This window comes from Anser cygnoides, chromosome 1 (genome assembly GCF_040182565.1).
Source record: "Anser cygnoides isolate HZ-2024a breed goose chromosome 1, Taihu_goose_T2T_genome, whole genome shotgun sequence".
NCBI classification, from domain to species: Eukaryota; Metazoa; Chordata; class Aves; order Anseriformes; family Anatidae; genus Anser; species Anser cygnoides.
Window position 1 is genome coordinate 126,744,902 of NC_089873.1, and position 24,693 is coordinate 126,769,594.

General features: G+C 42.7%; 1 protein-coding gene across 2 annotated transcripts; it reads right to left on the reverse strand.

Annotated features, from left to right (window-relative positions):
• Window positions 1–290: 290 nt before the first annotated feature.
• ZFX (zinc finger protein X-linked) lies at window positions 291–22,331 on the reverse strand. 2 transcript variants are annotated; one of them, XM_013183959.3, is made up of 8 exons: window positions 22,313–22,331; window positions 15,096–15,184; window positions 14,080–14,646; window positions 6,362–6,511; window positions 6,021–6,164; window positions 5,794–5,928; window positions 3,079–3,219; window positions 291–1,583 (listed from the first exon to the last, which is right to left on the reverse strand). In XM_013183959.3, the coding sequence occupies exons 2-8, from the start codon at window positions 15,154–15,156 to the stop codon at window positions 397–399; spliced, it is 2,385 nt and encodes a 794-aa protein (XP_013039413.1). In that variant the 5' UTR covers window positions 15,157–15,184; window positions 22,313–22,331; the 3' UTR covers window positions 291–396. The 2 variants fall into 2 exon arrangements, with proteins under 2 accessions (XP_013039413.1, XP_066836750.1); XM_066980649.1 differs by lacking the exon at window positions 22,313–22,331 and adding an exon at window positions 21,133–21,288.
• Window positions 22,332–24,693: the final 2,362 nt, after the last annotated feature.

Consider the following 24,693-nt stretch of genomic DNA (forward strand, 5'->3'; position numbering starts at 1 on the left):
GCTGCATTAACATGGACACTGTGAGTATCAACGAGGTCAGTAAGATAAATATACTTAAATAAACCATTACGGTTGAAAAATTCATTAAGAGACGGGGTTTACTTTATTAAATGCAACTTTATTGTTGCCATCTTTTCTTCATTTATTAAACAAACTGAATAGAATTCAGAACACGCTATTGAACAAAAGGTATAAAAGTCAACTAGAAGCAATAATCCTATTTTTATACAGCAACAAATCAAATGCACAGTATGTTTTTTTTTTGTTATTTTTTTTGTTTGTTTTTGTGGGTGGGTGGGTGGGTGGGTGATCGCAGGTGATTGGCTTTAAAATAAGCTAACTGCCTGAAAGGCAAAATTCCTTTACAATTCCAGCCGTAAGTCTGTGAAAGAGACTTTAAGGCAGCCCAACATCTTTATGATGCCGCATAATGTGCTGGTTCTTCTCTGAAGGCCTTCGGAAACCTTTCTTGCAATACTCACAACGGTGAGGGTAGTCTTTTGTATGAATGGAAATAACATGCCGTTTGAAGCCTGAGGCATCTGTAGTGCTATACTCACAGTACTCACATTGATAAACTTTCCTGCCACTGTGTGTTTTCATGTGTTTTTTCAGCTCGTTTTGTTGCCTAAAGCCCTTTCTACATCTCTTGCACCTGAATGGAAGATCCTTTGTGTGAACTGAGAGTATGTGGCGACTCAGAATAAACGGATCTGCAATCTTAAAGTCACAATGTCTGCATTGGTGCAATTTTTTACCCTTGTGAGCTGCCACGTGTTTTTTCAGTTCCGAAGGCCTATGAAAGCCTTTATCGCACATATCACACTTATGAGGATAGTCTTTTGTGTGGACTGAAATTATGTGTCGTTTCAGATCACTCGAGTTTGAGCTCTTATGGTCACAATGCAAACACTGATGTGTTTTACTTTCTTGATGCATAAGTGTATGCTGCTGTAGCTCTTTGGTATCTGTAAAAGTCTGGAAACAAATATCGCACTTGGACGACGTTTCCTTACTGTGTTTAGTCTTTACGTGAGTTTTCAAGTTAGAAGAGTCGGCAGATCGGTATTCACAATATTGGCACTGGTAGGGTTTTTCACCAGTGTGGATTCGCATGTGCTTCTTGAGCTCCGACGGATGACGAAATCCCTTGCCACACTCTACGCAAATGTGAGGAAAGTTCTTGCTGTGGACAGCTAGAAGGTGATGATTCAGTAATCCTTGTTCTGCGGTCTCATAGTCGCAGAATTTGCACTTGTGCATTTTATTGACTCCTTTGTCCCTGTGCACCATCTTGTGTGTAAATAAAGCTCCTGCGTGAGAGAAGCTTTTCCCACACTCATCACGCTCAATAAGCTTTTCTGTTTTGTTGGTCAGCTTATGACTCTCCAAGTGGTTATGTAAACTTATTTTCTTATTCGTAGTGTAATCACAGTCTGTGCATCTGTATTTTTTCTTAGTAAGAAGGTGCTCCGGGTGGTTTTTCATGTGCCTTTTCAAGAAACCTCTAGACTTGAATTTCTTTCCACAAATCATGCAGGGGTAGACTGTCAATGGATGACCATCGGGGCCAATGATTATTGCTGGAAAACAAACAAAAAAACCCCACTTTCATCAATATTATACTTCAGTGAATTTTTTATTTCAACCTTAACTCTAAGCTGAATTGCTACATGAGATCAAGTCAGACACGAACACTATACTATGTAATAACCAAGCTTGTCACTGGGCTAGGTAGAAAAAATGAAGAGAATTAGTATTTTAATTTATCATCATCATCAGGAGAAAGAAAATACTGATTTTAGATGGAGACAACCAAAGCATCACCCAACTGTTCTTCACCTCAAGTAATTCTACTTTAAAGAATTCTGAGTTCACACAAGGAATTCATGCAGAAACCTATGCTAGCACAAAGAATGCTTGTTGAGTATTATATAGTAAGCATACCACATCATCATCTCTGCCTTCCCATGCATCTGCAGATCAAGTTTGATTTGGCAGTTTAACCACCTATCCCTGACTACAATTCACATGTCCCCAAACTAACACCTCCTTCTTGTGCCATCTGTCACAGTTACAATCTGAAGAGGTATCAAGCAGGCATCAATGAGAACACATTTCACACACACAGACACCTCAAAGCCTTGGAACTTGTTTGTACTGATCCATCAGCCTGTTTTGTTTATCCTGAATTTGTCTAGGCATGCTAAAAAGCTCTCTTATCCAAAAATGTTTTAGGAGAACTGAGTAGGTAGCTGGAAATAGAAAAAGCAAACTTTAAAATTAAAATTTGCCAACTTTAAAATTAAAATTTGCCAGGTTTACTAGTTCAGAGCTAGACAAAACAGAACTCCTACGGTTAAGTCATGATTTGGAAATAAACTTTTAGTATAATTTAAAACAGGGCTATTAAAAAAAAATCATGTGTTTTTTCAACTTTATCAGACCAAATAAATCCTTCAGACCGTAACACAGTAACAGCAGAAACCAAATAATGCCAAAACAGCGTATCTGCTCCTGTGGATGCAAGCAAGAACACTGGAGTGAACATCAAGACAATTTGTTTCACAATTAAAACACGAAAGGGCATAGAATTTACATTGGCTCATGTAAACATCTAACATTCAGATTTTCCAGTCACTAGTTGAGCTGGTATAATGAAATATATTGTTCTGTGTAATTCAATAAAGACAAAAAGTTTTTTTTAAAGTACTATTACAGAGTGCTGTTAATCTGTCTAACCTTACCTTTAAAAAAGTTACATTAAACAAACATTAAAATTAGTGTAGCAAGTCAAGTTTAACAGTTTTTAACCTTTTGCTGTGACACTGGGGTTTTTCTTGTCCCTTGACACAGTTTCCCTAAGAAGCAAACAGCAAAAACAACCCTACAGCCACAATCCACACCAACTATATTTAAATTTTTTTGAATTTTTACACACATTTATGATGTAAAAGTGTTGCCAACAAAGTAATCTGCAAAATATTTTTTAAAATAAACTGCACACCCTCTCAGCAAACCACATTTGTTTATGGGTAAGTGCCTACATGAATGAGAACGCAGACAGCTACTACTCACCTGTTTGATACTGCCTAGACTCAGGCCTCCTTTTCTTCTTTGGTTTTTGCTTAGCCAGTCTCCCAAGTCCAGCTGACTCATCTATGTGCAAAAGAGCACTTGCAGTGCCATTCCGACTTTCAATGCCATCACTATTATTACCTAACAAGATAAGTTAAAAAGTTACCCCCTGTCATCACAATGGAGATTATTTGAGCAACAAACTCTGCAATGATAATTAAAAAACTGGTAAACAATTGCCCTGACATTTAATCAAACCATAACAACATACAGGATGAGTCAAAAAACTGCTCTGTATGGAACTTATGATTTTGTTATAATTCCAAATAATTGGTATTACGAACCCTGAAGCCTTGGCTTTGTAAAAATAATTTACAGGAGTACCCAATTTATAGGAGTAAATGGGTTTTCTATTTCACAAAGAGTTTAAGTGCAGCACTTTTTGCATTCCTTTGATTGATAATTGTGCCCAAAGTGTCTAACATCAATAAACAAAAATGTCATGGTATTTCTGGTGCCTGATGGTCTTCTCAGTCCTGAAATACATTCCTGTGTGCTCTCAGTCGCTTCTGGGCATCTGAATCCCCCTTACCAAAGCTCCTCACACACCAAATTTCAAATCAGGAACCGTGATCAATGAGTTCTTCTCAACAGCCCATAAACTTGCACACAAATACTATACACTACATACTATTTGCACACCTAAAATTTTAACACAAATTATTTCCTCTGGTAACAAAGAACATGCTTGGTATTGTCTAACACAAAGAAGGAAACAATCTTTACCCCACAGAGCTTTGTGTTTAATACACAAATGGTATCACAGGACATAAAACAAACACAACAATTCCAAGTAAATATATGCATATACTTGGGAAGGTACTTACTGGCAATTAGTTTAACATTAGTGGTTTAAGAGCCTAAGTAAATTTTAACACCAAATGTTGTGGACAAGTATTTACTTGAATCAATAGAAGACAACAGCTCCTAGTCAAAGAAGGGCACACAAACGAGACAGAAGACTCAAGTGGAAGACAGCGCAAGAAGCTCAATAGCTGTTCCCTTTGTAGAGCGCTGTGAATGAATATTCATGCTTGAATATAAGAAGAGTCAGAGCCAGGAACAGACATGTGCAGAGCCTGGAGATTCTGATCTATGTGCTAGCTCAAGTGTTGAACAGTAAACATGGTGAGTGACATAAATGTTGAAAACAAAAAGAAATTTCACGTCTTACACAGAGCAGTTACAATTTGCAACAGATGCATGAAGAGTCCTTCTAAGTGCAACACAGAACAGGCCTGAAACATTTTCTAATACTGGAATAAAATGGCAGAACTTGCTGGAATATAAAGCACAGTGGAATGGGGCTTTGCTACAATATAGCAACAAAACACATTCAACATTTAAGATCCCATTTGTTATCAGCCTTTAATACCTCTTGAAGTGCAGGAGAGTTCTGACAAGTGCAAATAACAAACCTCTGTCAAACTTCTGCCATTATCATGCCTTCATTGCTTCATTATTTCTTCCCTTCCCCACCATCTCTCATGCTGCACGGTAGGTTGCTTACTTCTGATAACACAATCACTCTACTGTTTCCCACATTCTTAAATTCCACTTGCAATTCCACCTCTTTGTTCTTAGTAGTCTGCTCCATTTTATCCTCCTTCTCCACAGTCACCGAACGCTCTGTCTACAACCGTTCTCTTAATTTTGTGTTCCTACTCAACCTGGCTTCTGTCCTTTCCTCTACACTGAAGCTATGCTCACCAGTATATGGCCAAAGGCAAGGCTCTGGCTGTTAATATCCATCCCCTAAGCAACTTTCAACACACACTGCTCCTTGAGATCTTGCCCTCCCTTGACTTATGCCTATGATTTGAGACCCATGATGCATTCTCAGCACTTCCCTGTCATTTGTTCACTGGCACCGTTACCAAAATTCACATCATACAGACACACAACCTGAGTTCTGTCCCCCACTCCAGTATTTCTTCTGCTTTACTTACTCAAAGTACGCTTTGGAGGATGGGGGCAATACAGAAACATTTTCTAAGATGAGATTTTGCTCTACCATCTTATGTAAGTTTTTAAGCTTACGTAAGTTTTGGAAATCAGTTTGTGCACCAGTTGGTGCCCAGATACTAATGCTCACGAAAAACAGTTCTGCATACTAGAAATATTCTCAAGGTTCTTCTATAATTTTGAGATCTATCCCTCCAGCTTATTTTTCATTAATTAGTTATTTCCATCAGTGAAAACTCATATGTATATGTTCCTCCTAGAAAACACTTAAATCAAGCTAGAGGCCAGTGTTGCTTTTCACTGTTACACTGAATCCTACATATTCCCATCTGCTTTTTCCTTTCCAAATAAAAATATTCAGCTCTATTCCCTAGCCAACTCTTTCTGTGTCCTGAAACTGTGAAGGACAAATGTACTTGAGATGCAATTTTTCAGCTGAATTCTTGTGTACCTCCCCTTCCACATCTTGACACTATGAAGGAAAATGCCTATTAAAATAGCAATAAAAAGAAGCCTGCTTTACAGCTTCTCACCTCTTCTCTTTTCAATTTTAAGGCTCATTATGCCAAGAAACCATTCATAAACAAGAAGCACAAGCACAAAAAGCACAGATACTCCTCTACCCTCCAAAACCAAAACCCGACACTCTGCTGTAGTGTTGCCAGGAAGAATTCTTTGAATGTTACTTACCATAAGCTGCTGCCCATGCTATGGGCATGAAAGTTTTAATTTCGTTGTCATCAATTTGCTGTTCATGGGCCACTGCTGCATCCTCCTCTCCTACAATCACTTCCATATAAACCTCATCAGCTATTTCCGCAACATCTAAGAAAAAAAGAAATCAAGAAAAAATTAGTAAGAACACTGCACTGTTGAAAGTGAAAATCCCCGTTCCCAAATGAAAGCCACCTACTTACTTAAATCTTCGTCTTCGTGCTGAGAATCATTTACAGTCATGTAAACCATTTTCTCCCTCGGAATACGAATACTGCTATTTTGATCAAGTAAGCCAACTGCGTGATCATTCTCTGGCTCACTCTCGACAACATCTACTGTGCCCCCTAATTAGGAAAACCAGAACAGAGTATTTTAATACATTTTGTTCAAATTCTATTCTAAATTGCAAAAACCAAAAGGTTGCAAATCTTGAACGTTTAGACCCACAGCTCCTTACAGATGACTTGAGAGAAACCACTCTCTCTACTTATGCAAGATTTCAAGTATCAGGTTGGAGTATTCTAAAATGAGCACGTCTTACCTAAATCATCTTCTCCAGGATCTGCTTTGAATATGTAGACCTTGATGACTTCTGGACAAATGCCATCCACTTTACAAGAGCCGCTTTCTGACTCTGCCTCCATGGTAATTTCGGCAGAACCTTCGTGTTCTATCTTACTGGCATCATCCACTACAAAAACAAGTTATTACAATTACCCAGTCGTATACAGACAGACTCATGAAAGACTTTATTACTTTATTACTCAAAGTTGGAAGCAGTTTGAAGTTACATTGTGATAAAGAACCTACCCATAAATACTTTTTTCGTATCACTGACATCAACAATAAACACATAAAACTCAAGCCGTATCTTCTAGTTAAGGGGGAAGTGCAGGAGTGCTGCAGTGATGTGACTAGAAGCACGAGCACCACACCAGGCAACACTAATAGGGAAACAGTGATCTGCAGCAAGACGGTGGTAGCAAGAAACAGCACGTTAGTACTTACTCTGTGGCATAATTTTACTTGTTCTCAGTTTTAGGTGCTTTCTCCTTCACATCTAACAAGACGTTATCTGCTTCTTTTCAAAAGCATTATCTGTTGTTGAACCCTGTCTCTAATGCAAGTGGCACTATTTCCGCCAGGCCAACCTGGTTCCTTGCAAGGTGATGTTATTAGTGCTTTTTTCTACCAACTAGAGGGGAAACCCAGATGAAAAACCTCCACCTCTTCTCATCCACTCAGTTTCAAAGCACTGCCATGACGTTGCAGCACTGGTGAACCTAATTAATTGCTCACAGCACCCTTACCAACAGGGACTTGCACTGCATTTTATAGTGTAGCCATATACATTCTCCTGACTATCATCTCCAATTTTGTTCTCTTCCTCTCAGCAGTGCTCTGACACCCAACTTCAGTTTGAATTGCCGTAACTTGCCTGGGCCTCCCACGTAAGCGTGGCTAACAGCCAGTTTTCTAAGGAACGCATTTCTGATTTATAAGACACATTCTACATAGGCACGTGCACATACACACACACCATCTTATTTTACCAAGCCTGGGTTTTCAAGAAAAAATACTAAATATGCACTGACAAAATCAATTCCAGTATTTCAAAACCTTTACAGAATCTTCCAACTCCAAAAGCTCCAGAATTTTCTCACAGTGTTGAGATTATTTAAGAATTCGTAATGTGACAACACACTTTTGAAATCTGTCACTTTATTGTTCTTTCTTTAAGTTACTTTTGGAGGCTGGTATGGCTCCATCAGAGCCACGTTTAACTTTGATTCATAATAACAACGTGTCCAATTTATACTAAAGAGAAGTGTAAGAACCACTGTCCAATAAATGCTGCGGCATTTTTGACTACCATGCCTAGCACATACAAAATCAACAACGCAGTATGCTCACTGTACTGGCACTCACAAAACTACCCTCATAACTACATCACAGCTTGTATAACTCAGTACCTCGGCAACTCCTCTATTTACTTGAGGATCTACCTAAAAATAAAATAAAATATGCAAGCTCAGAACATTATTACAATTGCTTTCCTGCCAGGAAGTCCATAAACTAGCCTTTAAATTAGATAAGCTAGCATGTGCTCTGTCTCGTGGCTGAAACGCAACTGTACTTAAGTATCATTTCCCAATGAGGCATCATTATTCATGAAGAAATATGAACAACATTAAACGAATTCATGAACACTAAAATAAATTAGTCTCCCTCTCCTCACAAAAACGGCAGCAGAAAAACCTTCAATGTTCTTATTCCAAGTTCACGATCAATGGCCACTGTACAGAATGTATGAAGTAGTACAATGTTTAAAGAAGGATTTTGTGGCAAGGGACACCATAACATCCTGTAGCTGAACCCCGAAGTATTTCAAAAGTAAAACCCTTAAGATGTTATTCTGAATCACATTAACATTGCTCTACAGTACACATATTCAGTTATTGAGCAGACTTTTATAAATTCTTTGGCACAGGCATGAAACGCCAAACGTCACTGGAACTCTGACAAAAAGAAAACTTGCTCTGGTTCCTGCACTAGGTGTATGTAGTTGTTCTCCTTCGACTTGGCTGTTCCCAGTGTCACGCACGTGTACTTGGAAGGCTTTCAAATCAGCGTAGACTGATTTTACACTGCTGAAGCCAAAGGGGAAGTCTGCCGCCAAGTTCAACTGATGCTGGAACAGGCTCAAGGAAGGAAAATTACGGCTGAAGCAATTAAAGACAAAACAAACCTACACGCACCATATGAAACGGGCTGGTTTCTTTCAACAAAAACAGAGTATGTATGGAAGTATCCATTGATAACATTCACACAACAGAAGAATTCTAGATCTTAAAAATACGCTCCAGCCTTTGAAATAAGTTCTCCAAGATTCAAAGTCACCTTTTAAACATGATTAAAAAAAAATCCTTATACAATTTCTAGTTTGTTTATCCCTGAGTTCCCTCTATATCCAACTGTACTTTCAAAACTAGTTTAAATACTCTTTAATGGCACCATTAAATTATGATGGAATTGATTTGTACAAGCACTAGGCCAACTTTCCTCATACAAAAGGGAAAAAAAAAAAAGTCCTTGAAGGACTCAAAAAGGTAGTAGTATTTGCACAGTATAGTAGCAAATAGGTAGCAGGAAGAAAAATGGGGTGGAAAGAAAAAGGAAGAACAGAGATAAGAAGAGATAGATGAGGTAAAAGAAAAGGGGTATCTATCACACAAAGCACTACTTCCATAGTATTTTATCCTATGGATATATGAGCATTTATCTCTATTGATTCATTTATGCTCTGGCAGCATTTATGAAACCTGATTTCTGTTTAACACTTTCCCTATGTTTCTGCGTTCTCCACATATCTCATTCTCACAACCAGAGAAAATGATTCACAAATAACTGACTGATCAGTGTTTGAAACTGTAACTCTGGTGATGTTCAAATTTTTCATTCAAATTCACAGCCCGTGAAGGGACGCCACAGAAACCCATCTCACCCATGCACAACTGGTATTTTCTTAAATTCTTGGTCTTGGAAACTACAAAACACGCAAAAAAAACCCAACCTGACCAACCTTAAAAGTATTAGTTTAGCTTATAAGAGGCCATTACTTTTCAAGTACTAGAAAAAAAAAATCCGACTAGCATTATTCCAATATACTTGTCTGCACAGAAAAGAAACAACCCTATTTAGCCATTCTTAATGAGAAAGGACACCGCTTAGTATCCTGTTTTTGCCAAAATAGATTAAAAGCATGCTGTATTCCCCAGACAAACTGCTCAGTTATCTGTGATGCAAACATTTTACTTGTACTTCACTTGATTGCAAAGAATTCCTAGTACACTAAAGAAGTTATTTTTACTGACCAGTTATTTCTTTAATGGCCAAGCAGGTTTCCTAACCTGTGGGAAAACAGAAATCTGTTCTATTTTGATTTTAATGCCATTCCCATTACAGAGGGAATGCCCCTCAGGGTAGCAATCAGTGGAGCATTTCCTTAGTGTTTAACACCCATCCTTCTCATTCTGCTCTCCCCAGACCACACAAGGGACCAAGCTCTGAGAGCAGCTCATTCCCAGACCAAGGGAACTCTCCTCTCCCTCGCCTCTCATGGTGACTGCCTGAGCAGTTTTGGCTGCACTAACTGTTGGTGCCCTTCTGATGGTTGAACAGAAGGCACAGCAACAAGTTCTGCCTCACATAAAGAAAAATGTGATTTCCTGCATCTTTAAGAACCTCCAGGGAAAAAGAGTGAGGTATTTACTTACGCTAAAAGAGCAAACAAAAACATTTTCTTTTCCTGACTAAAAGTCTACTGTATAGCAGTAACACAGGCATGAACATTATGGCTTTGCTGGTCAGATCCGATGCTTTCAACTTAATCAAGTTATCCAAGGACGAGGACAGATATGTTTCATCTAGACCTATGAAAAGACTATTATAATTATACCTCTTTGAGTAGCCCAGGTTTTGACTCCTGTAATGGAAAGTGTCAGTTCAGGTCCAACAAGGACAGACATGTTTAACTCAGTCAAAGTAAGGCTATGGACATGGCATATCCCCTGTGTCTGGAAACCGCATAACTTCCTAAAACTTCAGCTTGAACTTTGCCAGGCTACCCTTCCCTCTCTCCAGGCTCCACTTATCAAACCTCCTTTGTGCCTCACTGTTTTTACTTCAATTAATACAAGTACACCAGAGTACAACTTCTTTGTCTTATGGAACTAGTTCATGCCAGAGGATACATCTCATTTTGCCAAACTGAAAAAAATCAGACAAGCAAAAACCTTAGTTTCCATCATATGGCACTACTCTCCTTCATTAGTGAGTTCTGTTTTTTCCTGGTTTTGCTAAACATTAGCTAATCTCACCGTTACCGTTTCACTTAGGGAGAGATGATTTTACAAACCTTAAGATTTGCTACCCAGCATTTGGGAACAGTATGAGCCAGAACACAATTCATCATTTCCTGACCAAACGTTACGGGCAATCCCCATGAACTGGCTTGTTATGCCTTACGTGAAAGAAGAACCAATTTATCAAACCTCCTTCAAACCTTTTCAAGCTACTAATTAGTAGCAGTTTGCATTCTCTGTTGAATGAACAAATACCCGCCTCAGCCCTGCTCTAAGTGTCCCAAATCCACCACAGACCACAAAAAGAAGCTTGAGGGCAAAGACAAAGTATGCATGAAAAAAGGTGTTTCAAATGACAAGTGATAATATAAGCTGTGCCAAGAAACAGTATCTTGAGAATGAAAAGAAAAAAAAGAAACAAAGATACAGAAATGTAGAAACTAAATTAAATCTGAACAGGAAAAGGAACATCAAACTACCGAGTTTCTTGAAGGAAAGTCCCAGCATGGAACTCAAAGGGACGGTACTCACTGAAGAGACCAAACAGTGTGAAACCAAGAAAGGAGGCAGAAAGACAACATTTAAGAAAGCAGATATATATTAGTCATTTCAAAACAGGTATTTGCAGGATAAAAATACAGAAATGATCCTATTTGAAAAAAAAATCTGTGTAGGCTCCACACATCAGGAACAGAAATGCAAACTTTTAAATAAAGCCAAAAGATAGGAAGAAGAAAGCAAAAAGGTTTTGCCTAATTTCAACAGGAGAATACAGGCTGAGTAACCTATGGCCACAGAAAGAATGTGAAGTGTCATCGCCTGCTTTCCAAGTGACAAGATAAAAGAAGACAGGCAAAAACATCCTGAAGAGCAGAGTCTAAGTCCCGGATCTGGGAAGCAGCTACATGTGGGTGCTGTAATGGCAGACAGAAGTACACTCCAACATCCGCCCCAGCAGTCACAGGAGCTCTGCCAGAACCGAGCATGAGCGTACAGGTTAAGATGGAAAAATCAAAACCAGTGTTGATTTTACTTCCTTTTAAAAACCACCTACTACTGAGGGCAACTGAAGAACCGAGACAGTCAACAGAAAAGATCAATAAACACACATACTGCTGATGCAAAAAAAATGGAAATGAATTCAGATGATATTTTCCACACAACGAAGGGACTATTTGGAAAGACTGTCTCTGCTTGACAGGAAGGCACTAGCCTCTGACTTCGCAACTAGAAGAACTCGTTATGCAGGCTTTAAACACAGTAGGTGGTAATAGGGAACTTCCCTTTCAAATGAACTGTAGCACATATTTAACATTTTAAACACAAATAACGAAGATGCATGTTTGGTAATAAAATGAACGTTTTAAATGCTGGCTTGCTTAAGGTCCTGAATCTAGAGAAAGTACTTTGCAAGACTATCAGGAGGAGTTTAATGCTAAGTAAGGTATCAAACTGCAGAAATCCATATGCAGGAACACGTGACTGAAAACGGAGACTCTCCCAGCACAACTGAACAATCACTTTCTCGTGTTTTCTGTCAGTTACCACCTGTTGGCAGCAGGTACGACGTCTAAGAAGACTCCCTAGCTGGCTGGGCCTTTTAGGGATCATGCAACATGGCGTCTACCACAGCTTCAGTCCTCATCCCTCTGCAAGAGGCTGCGCTGGCAACGGCTGAAGGGGCCGCACATCTACCCGGCTCTCTCCCTTAAATTTATGCAGACCACAGTTTGCGAAGGGATCCTGCGACAGCGGCCTCGCTGCTGTCCGTGCTGCAGGATGCTAACCTGCAGGGGGAGGGTGAGCAGAGAAGCAGGAGCAACAGCATTTTAAAGAGCTACAGTCAAGGATAAGAAACAGGTTAAGGATCACCAGCAGAGCCCTTACACAGTCAGGTCTCAATTCCATGGGTGGATTATCCACTTTGTTGCCTAACTATGCTGCAGGTGCTTGCAGGTATTTGAGCTGCTTTCATCTGACCTAAGTGGGGACCAGAATTAAAAAGTTACAGATGTACCAAACTGCACAGAGAGCATTTATTAGTTTGAATAAATATCACTTCAGGGAGCAGCATCCCTGATCCCTCCTCTGTCTATTTCATCTCAGTATGTTCCTACAGCTTAGTTTTACAATATTTTGTGTTATCCATATTTCGCATTATCCCATTTCATTGTTTTCCCAGATAATAGAGAATTAACTGTACCTCATATAAACTCAAAACATGGCTGCACAAGGTTACGCAAGGAACTCAAGAGATGATAAATTAAGAAATGCAGTGATCCTAGGTAAGGAGAAGCAACATTAAAATCCATAAGCACAGATTATAAAATTAAAACAAATTAAACAAATTATCATACATTTCAAAAGAAGTGTCCAAAGCAAAACATGGGGGGGAAAAAAAAAACAGGTAACTGAAGCAGAGCATAAAGTATGCCTCATCAATGGAGTCATTTAATGCTAGACAAAACTGAAGTGCCTGAAATGGCAATTAAACAAATCAGCCTAACAAAGCTTTTCTATTTCTATGACAAACAAATGTTCAGCAGTGACACTCTGATGTTCCCAAGTGCTGCACCAAGTAAACATTACAATAGGTAACATGCTTCAAATATGTAACACACTTAGAATAAGCTCCACTTCACACTAATGGATATCCTCAGTAGAAAAAGGATTGATAATAAATATGCTGTGTTTTTTCCCCACGCTCTACTTTAAGCCTTCTGAAATAGGATTCAAACGAATTGTGCCAGTGTTTCTAGGGAAGACTAAGATATTCACAATTGCTTCTCAGCTACAAGCAGCAATGGCTACTCTTTTTATTAGCAGCATACCTCTGTCCTTTACTTAATCAAGAAAAGAAGAGAAAACATCTTAAAAAGCAAAGAAAAATATACTGTTGTCTGTATCTACGAGGGGGGCGAAATAACAAGACAAAGACAACCAATTGTCGTTTAGGCTTCCAAAAAACAATTTTCTGACTCCTTTTTCCATGAAGTAAGCATTTGGTTTTCTTAATGGCTTGGCAGTAATTTTAGTAACCTGCATAAAAATGCATTTTCATACAATGTCACATTTATTTTCTTTCACTTCTTAGTAAGTATATGGCATTTACTTTACTGGAATTCTTACTCTGTTATTTATACGCCACAAAATGCTACAGAAATAGCTTATAATCAGACGTGCATTTGCCAGTAGTTCTCTCCATTAGCTTCACCAGGATTTTTAGCTGGTACACATTCCTAAAGATACCCCCATTTGAGTACATTTGTGAGACCGGCACTCCACTAAATATAGAAACCTGGTTTTTGTTCTGTTGTAAGCCTTCGCTCAGGTATTTCAAGCATCACCCAAACCCGTATTGTAAGGATTTCGATGGCTTTACCCAGACACTTACAAGAAATCATCAGGTAATCTTCACAGTTGCCCTTCTCGTCTTGATGTTCCACAGGGATTCCATTGGCATCAATCACTGCTTCTGATGCACAGTCTGCCACCAAGACTTCTTCAGAAACAACATCTGTTCCCAGAGTATCAGTGACAATATCTGTTTCTTCAACATTATCATGAACTACATGTTCTACATGTCCAACTTCAGGTACATGCATTGACTCGCTTGTCAGTACATGTTCTGGTATTGACATTGCTTCTGCTGTTATGTCAGAAGCTAGAACATCATCTGGGACAGTGCAATGAGCCAAAGAAACCTCTTCAGCTACGTCTGTGTCCAGCACTTGTTCAGGAATAATGACAGTTTCAGATACGTCTGGCTCCTCCATAATATCTGGGCACTGAACATCCTCGATAACAACATCCTCAATGACATCTTGGATTACTACAGAATCTGGATCATCAGGAACAAAATTATGTACGGTTATATCTGAGTCGACTACATCTGAAACAAATACTGTTTCCTGTACTTCCACAACAATCTGATCTCCATCCATATGTGCTGCATCAGCTCCTGAAAAACATAATTAAAACAATGCTTAAACTGTAAAACTAACTCACGTGAAGTGGTTAATATTGAAATTACATCTATTTTACTTCAACTTTTACACTATGCAGCCATTTAGCAAAACCACCGTAATAGCCTATAAGCAATTAAGACAGGCAGATAAACAGGAGCTGATAAAGCACGTTGTCAGTAGATACTAACAAGATGAACAACGTAATGAACAAAAGGCTACCAGTTTTTAGGATCTCCCCCAGTATTCAAATAACTATTACTTCACAGAATGGTAGCTCATTTATATTGCTCTGAGTAATGAAAACAGCCGAAAATCTCAAGTGACTACTCTATACAAAAAGCATTGATACATAAGCATAGCACCTTTAAACAAAGACGACATAAACTACAGTCAACAGCATCTCATGTGTACAGTCTTATCTACATATTATCTCCTGACAGACCTGTTGGATCAAAAAACGCATTTGGCTCATGTGGCTGCAATTCAAGCCCATCTTCATCCATGGCCTTTAACTCTCATCAGTCACAGTGTCTGTAGAAGGTAAAGAAGAAAGGTTATTTAGCTCACAAGTATTATGCTAAGAAGGTTGCCTCTGCCCGTACAATACTCATTGTAGGAAAAGCTGGAACTCAGGGCATATGGAAGTGAACAGAGGACACCTCTTGACTTGAAGATGGCCCAGATATCACTCAGAGTAAACCCACTTGGGATTCAAGAAATACTATTCTAAACCACCAAACACCCATGGCAAAGTATGAAGAGTGTAACCTCTGACTATCCCAGGCCACTTGTCAAAACACCAGAAATACAGAAAACACAGAAAAAGCTGATAAAAGGATATGGAAATGTGATTTCCTTACAAAGAAAAAAAATACATGACAACGTCTAGGCAAGTTCACACTCAAGTCTTTTGGGATGGCAGGGGATACAGCGTTCTCAAAACAACAAAGCTTGAGAAGGTTAAGTTAAAGGCAGGCAGCTAGCACTCTGAAACGCACACCACTTTTGATGCCCCTGTGTTCATAAACTCGGACAGCCAGGAGGAAGTTACTCCTATGCCACTTGAGGGATTGAAATCATTAACGCGAACTGGTTCCAGAATATAACACCATGGGTTTTCAAATCTCATGCGCGTGAATATTTAAAAAACCATCAACCTCAAGACAAAGTACCTATTTGTTTTTATATTTAAAATATCACCGGTTCTCAAAAATTACCAAATTCTCAAATTACCAAATCATCAAATTCTACCAAGTTTCTATGGACAGAATGTCAACTTTTCTTCAAAGCATCAAGGCTTTCAATCTTCTTAACAAAAGAACCAAACGATACTACAAAGTCAAAATACCAAGTAGATCTGAAACCCCAATCTAGATTTTGCTGTTTATATAAAAGTATTATCATTAGGATAAGGCAAACCTACTTTGGTAAAATGTGAGCTAAGGTGAACTTGGACTAGTCCCTTGCACTAACAACAACTAGCTATTAAGTGCTGAACCAGCAAGAGGCAACAACAGCTTGCTGCTCTATGCTTCTGCCCAAGTTTCTGTACAAGCGGACGATACAGACTTCAGCAATTCTCCTTCCTCTAACCATTTTTCAGTGACAGAAATCTCCCCATGTCTGTGATACCTTCATAAAAGGCCTAGAAAAAAAGATTAAGATTCTGGCCAAGGTTTTCACAAGAATCATACCCTTTTCAAAATTGTGTCAACTGACATTTGCATTATTTTTTATGGGGATAATTGCTATATACAAAAGAAATAAAAAAACCCTACTCCAAAATGCAAAGCTACAACTGTAATCTGTAGCAAATATTTTCTAGACTTCATCGTTCTTCTAGCTCAACTTCTCAACTCTTCACAGTTAACCACCTAATTTAGGTGTGAGAAGGTGAATTTTCAAAAAGTGATCATGAAATATAGCCAGATATTGAACTACAGGAAAAACAGCCACAGTATAAGAATTTTCCAAGGATTTCCGTATTTGTGTGACGTTCACTTGGAAGGCCCCTGTACTCTAAAGACAGTGGTGCTAACAGGTCGCTGTGGTGTCCAGCTGGACATAAATCACCTTGCGATTATTCTGGATGTCAACCTTTTCTGTCAGAGACACTCACTATTATGAACAGGAATATCTATTCATGCAGATGCCTTTTTTTTTTTTTTTTTAAGGATTAAGAGCAGAAAGTAAGTGTTTCTTAGCCTGAGACATAAGATATAGCTTGACTGATGGCGATCAACTTCTGCCAGGCCAAAGAAAAAAGAACAGAGTAAGAAGGATTCATACAGTCATTTAAGCAAGAATTATTCATGCCCAAATTTGTTTACTTCTATCTACTCAGTACACGCCTTGTCAACCATTACAAATTTCTTTTCTAATCATGTTGTCTTTTGAGTTGTTTTCAGTGTTTAGCTTTTCTGTTACTCCTTCTCCAACTTCTTGCATCTCTGTACCTGTATGACATTCATTACCTTCTCACCCACTCATTTAATCTTTCCAGTTACAACTACAAAACACTCTCATCATTTACACAAGACCGTGCTACTCCAAAATTTGTAGCTAAGATTATAGCAGCGTTTCGCAGATTTTTTGGGAGAGACTGGGGGGACTGACTAAGGGTTGGTGGAAACACACCGCCCCTCTCCTCAGGCCCACATCAGAAGCTAGCGCTCGCTGTCCAGGTTCCTGGGAAAAGTCAGGACGCTCTTTCTGACTGCTTTTGAGGACTGTATTATCATACATGTTGGCCTCTGATCAGCTGGAACCCAACCAGCCTGAAGTGTCAGTTCACCACGAGCCACTGGAGGAACTGGCATTCGTTTTCTCTGTTTCCTGCTTTCATCACCCACCTGACCAGCACGCCACCACAAATTCCTACTTCTTATGATTCATGCATGCACTTTCTCTACCCTAACCTCTCCCCAAATTCCTCACTCTCCCTATTACTGAGGCTCTCCCTCGTCTTCCTTTTGTCTCTCTCTTCCTCCGTGAGACCCAGAGGCTGCCACCACTACGTCCCAGCTTCCAGAAGGAGCCCACTGACACCATTTCTTCGCTGCTGCCCAGATTCCAGGCGCCAGCTGCTAACACCAGCAAGTCTCTGTGGTGCTCGTGGTGGTGCAACTTCATAAAGAGGCTGCCACCAGCAGAGACAGCCCAGCAGAGCTTCAACTGCATATTCTGCATACCAGCATGGTCTCTTCTGTATTAGCCAGCTCTTTTCACCTACAGGGGCATAATGTTATGCAAAACGAAGGCTCATGTTCTCCAAAAATTACTGGAGAAGCTTCCCAGGCAAGTGAGTTTTCAAGAGTGAGTCTTTAAAAGGCCACAGATTTATGCTTTTGTAGTTGTTCAAAAGAAGGAAAAGAAAAAAAAATCTGAATGAGTTTCTTCCTAAACAAGGTTTCTCATAACAAACTTTGGTACCCAGTTCCAGCCAAAAAAAATCACGTACACAAAGCTCTACACATGTGCAGAGCCGTAAAACTGCTCCACTAGGGCACAGACCCTCTCCCTCATACAGAAATGTAATTTGGGAAGAAGACCAAAAGAGGCAGGCACTTAAAGAACAATTTAAGTAAACTGTTTAAATTGATAAAGGTGCCTAAATCAAAATCCGCAGTCTAAGAATGCATTAGGGCATTTGTCTGTGGATGGAAAAAAATAATCTCTAAACATTTCCTGAAAGCATTTCAGGGTTTGAACTTTCTAAGCAGCAAATGAGAAAACACTGTATCTCTTCCTGCTTGCTCTTCTGATCAGTGGACCAGCACAGCGGCCCCAGATTCAGCCACGCAAAGGAAGTTATCCCCAGTGGCTCTGCACCAGCCAGCAGCTCTGCGATGAAGCCACTCTTCTGCAACTCAAGAAACACCAAAGCTTCTCACTTCTCACAAAACGTCTTCAAATTCCTTGGCAAGGGCCCTAGGCTCTGTGATATCATGAGGTTAAGAAGCAATAGCAGCAGTTTGTTTTCCTGCAAGATTTCAAGAAGGGCAGAAACTCCTCTCGGTTCTTCCAAAATATTCCAGTGGACACTTACCTCAGGAGCAGGTTCTGGCAATGAAGCAGACAGAAGCAATTTCCAGTTCTCGTTTGGGAACTGAACCTCTTGAAGAGAAGCAGGTGCCCAGAAGGACTACGCTTAGTCCTTTCTCAATGGCCAAATCTACATGGCTCTTTGTTCAAATTGCTGTAATTCGGGAACTGCTCTTCTAACCGCCACTAGAATGGGAAAAGCCAAGGCACCTGTCCCCTGAGTTTCTTATCTCTGTAAAGAACTAAGCACCTACATCTTTTACTTGGCTTGGGTCTGTCAGCTTCACGTGGATTTAAAATTAATACAACCCTGAAATACACCCAATTCAATTTGTAAAGGTAGCTCTTACAAATTGATTTTTATGTATTTATTCAGGGACTTGGCTGGTTTTGATTTCACGAACGTCAAGGCAATATTTTTAAGTGGAAGGACAAATATATACATATATATATATGTACGTATTTGTGGAAGAAATAGCATTAAGCCATTAGCAATAGAGCAACCTCCCAAAATAAAATAGGGTATTTTCCATAAATTTGATCTTGAGTACAATCAGTCAAGAAAAGCAATGCAGACATTGGAAACAGTCTTGCCACACAAATATCCTTGACTTAACAGGCCTAGCAAGGTAATCAAGATGAAATAAGAAGAAACGGATGAGCTGTTACATTTTAAAGAGAGAGCAACTTTAAAAATAGTTACTTAAGAGAAAGATCTTTAATATGCCACAGAAATTATCGCTTTTTCTGCTTTCTCACAAAAAATGGGGGGAAAAAAGGAATGAAAAAAAGGGGAAACCTCAGAAAAGCCATCCTTTTGATAAAGAAATATAATCCCCCTGCCTAAAGAAAGAACAGTGTATGTGTTCATTTGCAATCAGAGGCAAAAAACAGCTACCCGCACAGCAAACTCTCACCCATCCCAGAAAAAGGCAAAGAACAGCGAAATTTCCCGTTTTCGCCCAGCAGCCCCAGCCCCTACCTCCACTAAAAACACCGACGAGCACAGCTACAGCCGGGCCCCCCATCGTGCTTTGCCACACCACATTAAGGATTGCAGCACGCCTCGTATGTCCCAACTGGGCTGGAGCCTCGAGCTACCCGAAGCTTTGTGGTGGTTTAGGAGCGAGGCTGCTGTGGGTTCATCCTCCATCACTGCTGCAGTGTCATAACTCTCCCTACATGACCCACTTCTGGAGAATGCAGTGTACACACACGCTCTCAATCACACACACGTGAAAGGTTAAAAATTATCCTCCTGCAGCGCCTGGCCCTCATCTTGGAAATGACCCCCACCATTATCGGGTGAACAAATGGAAGAATAAAAACAATGTTACAAATGCGACGGTGTAATCAGTTAGCCGTTTATTTCTTTACGCGTCTCCCTCTGTTTTGGCAGGAGGATCAGCACTGCTGGTTTCACTGCGATTTGGGAAAAGTGATAAAAAAAAAATCAAGTCTTTTTTTTCTCTTTGTTGTAGTTCAGTGGCGCGGGTATTCGCAGAAACTGGTTAGAAAAAAAGAAAAGAGGCCTTCTCCGGATTTCATAGAGATGTCGGGCACCAGGTGACGCCTAAGCTACAGCTCGACAAAACCTAAATTAGGGAATAACCGGCCCCGGGAGCCCCTCAGAAACTCCTTCCCGCCCTGCAGCTGAGGGACAGCCGGCACTGAGGAGGCCAGGCGGGCACCCGGGGGTGCTCCGGAGGCGCCTTCTCGCGGGGCGAGGGGCACCGAGGGCTGCCGCCCGCCCTCCCTCCCTCCCTCCGTCGCGGTCCCGCTGCGGCCGGCTCCCGGAGGAGCAGGCGGCCGCGGAGCGAGCTCGGCGGGCGCCGTCCCGGCCGGGAGCCCCGGCGCTGCAGCAGCGCAGGCAGCCGCCGCGGGCCGGAAAGCGCCGAGCTCCGCCGCGAGGAGGCAGAGGCGGAGGAGCGGGGGGGGCGGCGGGGGTGGGCAGCCCGGCGGCTGTCCCTCGGCGGAGCCCGCGGCCCGGCGCCGCGACGAGCGGGGCCAGGGGCTCCCCCCTCCGGCCCGGCCCGGCCTGCGCCAGGCGCGGGCTGTGGCGAGCGATTAATTCAAGATGGCGCCCGGCGCCCTCCGCCTCCCCCCCCCCCGCGCGGCCGCCATTTTGTCTCCTCCTCCAGCCGCTCTCCGAGCCCCCCTCGGCCGGGCCCGGGGCCCGGCGCCCACCTCGCCCGCCTCCCCCCGGGCCCGCGGCCGCCCCCCGCCGCTTCCGCCGCCCTCGCGCCGCCGCCCCCCGCTCCCGGGGCCGCGCCGGGCGCCCGGAGCCCGGCGGCCGGGGCCCTGCGGCCCGCTCGGTTGCCGGAGCCCTGTCGCGGCCTACCTGCGGCCTCCTCGGGGCCTGCGCCGCGGCCTGCTGCGGGCAGGGGAAGGCCCGGGCCGGGCCGGGCGGCGGGGCCGGGCCGCGGGCTGCTTACCGTGCGGGTGGCGGGCGGCGGCGCTGGGCGCGGCGCGGCCTCTCTCGGCGCGACTGGGCCGAGCGCGGCGGCGGCAGCAGCGGCAGCGGCGGCGGCGGCGGCTGCGGCGGGGCGGGCGGGCGGGAGGGGAGGGAGGGGCCGAGCTCGGAGCTGAGTGGAAGCGGCCAAGCTCCCCGGGCCGGGCCGGGCCCGCCGTCAGCACGTCACGTCACTGCCCGAGAGAGACCCAGGAAAAGGCGGAAGGCAGCGCGACGCCGCCGCCCGCCGCCGCCCCGCCGCCTCGGGACGGCCGCCCGCCGGGGACGGGGCCGCCGGGCGGGCCGGGGGCCTCCGCCGGGCGAGGCGGGGGGGGAGGCGAGGCGAGGCGGCGCGGCCGCGCTCCGCTCCCCGCGGCTCCTCCTGCCGCCGCCTCCGCCGCCGGGCCGAGCCCCGCGCCCCCCGAGCGGAGCGGCGGCCCCGGGGACCCCGCTGCCTGCCCCCCGGCCCGGCCCGGCCCGGCCCGGCCCGGCCCCTCCATGCCGAGCCTCCCCGCCCGCGGCCTCCCGCGGCCGACAGGCCCCGGCCCGGCCTCGGGGTGCGGGCCCGAGGGCTGCGGACTCCGCGCTGCGGGCTCGGGGGGCGCCCGGCGAGAAGCCTTTGGGGGGGACGGGGCCTCGGGCATGGGGGGCGCGGGGCCCGGGGTCGCCCCAGCGCGGGGTGCGGCTGCAGGCCGCCGTTATCACTGACAGCAACAACAACAGCAATAATAACTACAGCAGTAATAACTACAGCAGTAATAATAGCGATAACAAAGCAGCGGGGCCGGGTGGGCGCAGCCCGAGCCCCAGATTTTCAGCGAGGAAAAGTGGCTCCCGCACACGTGATGGGAACGGCGCTTCCCCCAGGGCTGCTGGCGCTTATGTAAGAGGCCGCCATGGCGCCCCGGCCCGCCCGGCGCGGCTCCTGCCGAGGAAACAAAAAAAGCGAAAAAAATAAGGCGGGGGGGGAGAGGTCTCCTCTCATAGACTGTACAGAATTGGAAAGGAGGTACTGTCACATCCAGCGCGCTTGGCTGGCAGCGTCTTCTAGTCCTTACCCTAAAACTTAACCCCATTTTATTATTTTTTTTTTAAAGAAAATAATCACCGTTGACCCATGAGACATGCAACCTAAAGCGTTGAAGGCACCAGAATTTACGTACCATGAGCAACCTCATGGCGATGAGTAGGTACATTCAGTTTGGTTGGAGCTCTCACGTAATTGTGGGGTCAGTGCTCGAGGGGGCTACTTCTTGTGCTGTTTTAGCCATTTAAGTAAACTGGAAGTAAACGGACTGTTGCACTTATCAACTCAGGCAAATGTGACTTATCTGGCCCTGAACAGCACCCATGCAGTGTTTATGCTGAGAATGAGCCTTGGGGTTCAGTTTTGACTCAGCTGCAGTTTTACACACTAGTTTCCCATCTTAGCACACAAGCTTAAAAAGTAATTTGGTTGATGCTTGTGAAACGCTTATAGTTTATTTTGGTGTAGTATATGGTAAACATGTATCCTGAACAGTGCAAATTTTGACCACAATACTTCAAAAGTTAATTTATTTCATTTTATGAAGGTCATAGTTTAACTACTGTAGAATCAGCCCAATCTGTATCGCAGGAGAGGTTCCTAAAATATTTACCTTAAAAACGGTTGTTAATCTTGACCATAAGTATGATATTACTATAAAATAAGTTAATATTCTTGTTAGAATGGAAGAAGCCAAAGGAACAAGAGCAGAAAAATATCTTAATTAATTCATAATCAACAGCAAGGTAGATCTCATAGAAAAGTGAAAAAAATATGTTCAAAGTGTTGTTTTTACTTACGCATTGGTAAGTTCCTTGGTTGGAACATGCCTCTGATAGTTTATATTATGTAATACTTTCATAGAAGCTAGGCCACTGAAACGGTTACGGGACTGGAGCATCTGATACATGAGGAAAGACGAAGAGCTGGGACTGCTCAGAAAGAATGGCTGGAGAACAAGAGATTCAGGGGGATGTTACGCTTATATATAAATACCTGATGAGGTGGGTAAAGATGAGGGAGCCAGTTGCTACTCAGTAGCATTCAGTGACACGATGAGAGTCAATGGCACAAATTGAAATACTGGAAATTCGATTTAAACGTGAAAAGAAAATGGCTGTGAGGTTGGTCAAACAGGGGAACGTGTTGTTCAGAGAGATTGTGAGTTCTCCATCTTTGGAGATCCTCAAAACCCACCTAGACAAAGCCCTGAGCAACCCGCTGTAGCTGACCCTGCTCTGAGTAGGAGTTGGACCAGATGATCTGCAGAATACCTTCCAACTTCAGTGACTGTGTTTTTAAGGAGTTTTTCCAACAAATTTAAAGTGTTTATAATGAACAGCACGGTACACTGTAAGCTTTTTGGTTCCAAGGATGGACATTAAATCAGTCATTCACATGTCGAGTGGAAGTCCTGAATACATGGAACATTATCCTTGAAAATTCAGCGTATCCATGTGTTAGGTCATTGCAAGGAGAGACATCAGAAAAGCTGTGATGTCGTTGAAAGGTATATGCCCAGATGTTTTGTGAAAGCCTGAAGCTTAACTTCTTGTCTGGTCGTTGTTGGTCATTCACCCTGTCTGCATATAACCACTGCACCTTTATCCCCTTGTTCCCTGCTACTCAAGAGTCAGATACCAACAGCTTTTGAGTTATTAAGGAGAAACAATTTGTCCCGATACAGCCATGATCTAAGTTTATCCCCAACCACTAACGTTTTTGACGCCGACCAATAGGCCACAAACACCCTGGTATGGTCAGGAAGAAGGGAACTCCCATCTGTTGAGCTGCCAGAAAGGAAGCCATGTTTACAACTGATACTCACAGCCATTTCTGCTCTCGCATCTAACAGAGGAGTCCAAGGGCAGAACACGCTTGAAAACTGCAGATAAAATAAATGTACTTGCACCACCTTGTAGAAACATGGGTTAACGTGTTTGCAGAAATATTTTTGTGACTTGCACTTTTTGGAGTAGAGTACACAAATGGTAAAAGAAAAAATACATTGTAAGCAATAGGATTTCAGACCTTAATTAGAGATTAGTCTTGGTCAGATTTAATACAGAGATGGAATATAGCTTGCATGTAAAATTTTATAGCTCAATTGTTCCACGGTCCTGTGAACAGAGCCCTTCTGATACTAATTTTACCTGTGGTCCAGCGTTTTTTGTTTTTTTTCTGTGTTTTTCCCTAGAGCTTGTTCTAGTGTCTGTCCCTCAGCAGTAGGTAACCTTGCTGTATCCGACTTTGCCCTCACAAAAGCAAATTAAGCCCATGACTTTTGCTGAAATATCCTCCTAAATTCTACTCAAACCTAGCCGTCACTTGGTTAGTTCCAAAGATACATGCTAGTAATTTCTTACTTGGCATTGGTTATCAAGGTTCCATCTAGGTTTTCTTAAAAAGAGTCAATCTGTATAATACCAGCTGTGTGTGTCCCTCAAGTCAGGAAGGCCTGGTGTGGCTGTAGGTCAGAATGGCTAATAATGTTTGCATCTATCTTTCTGATAATTT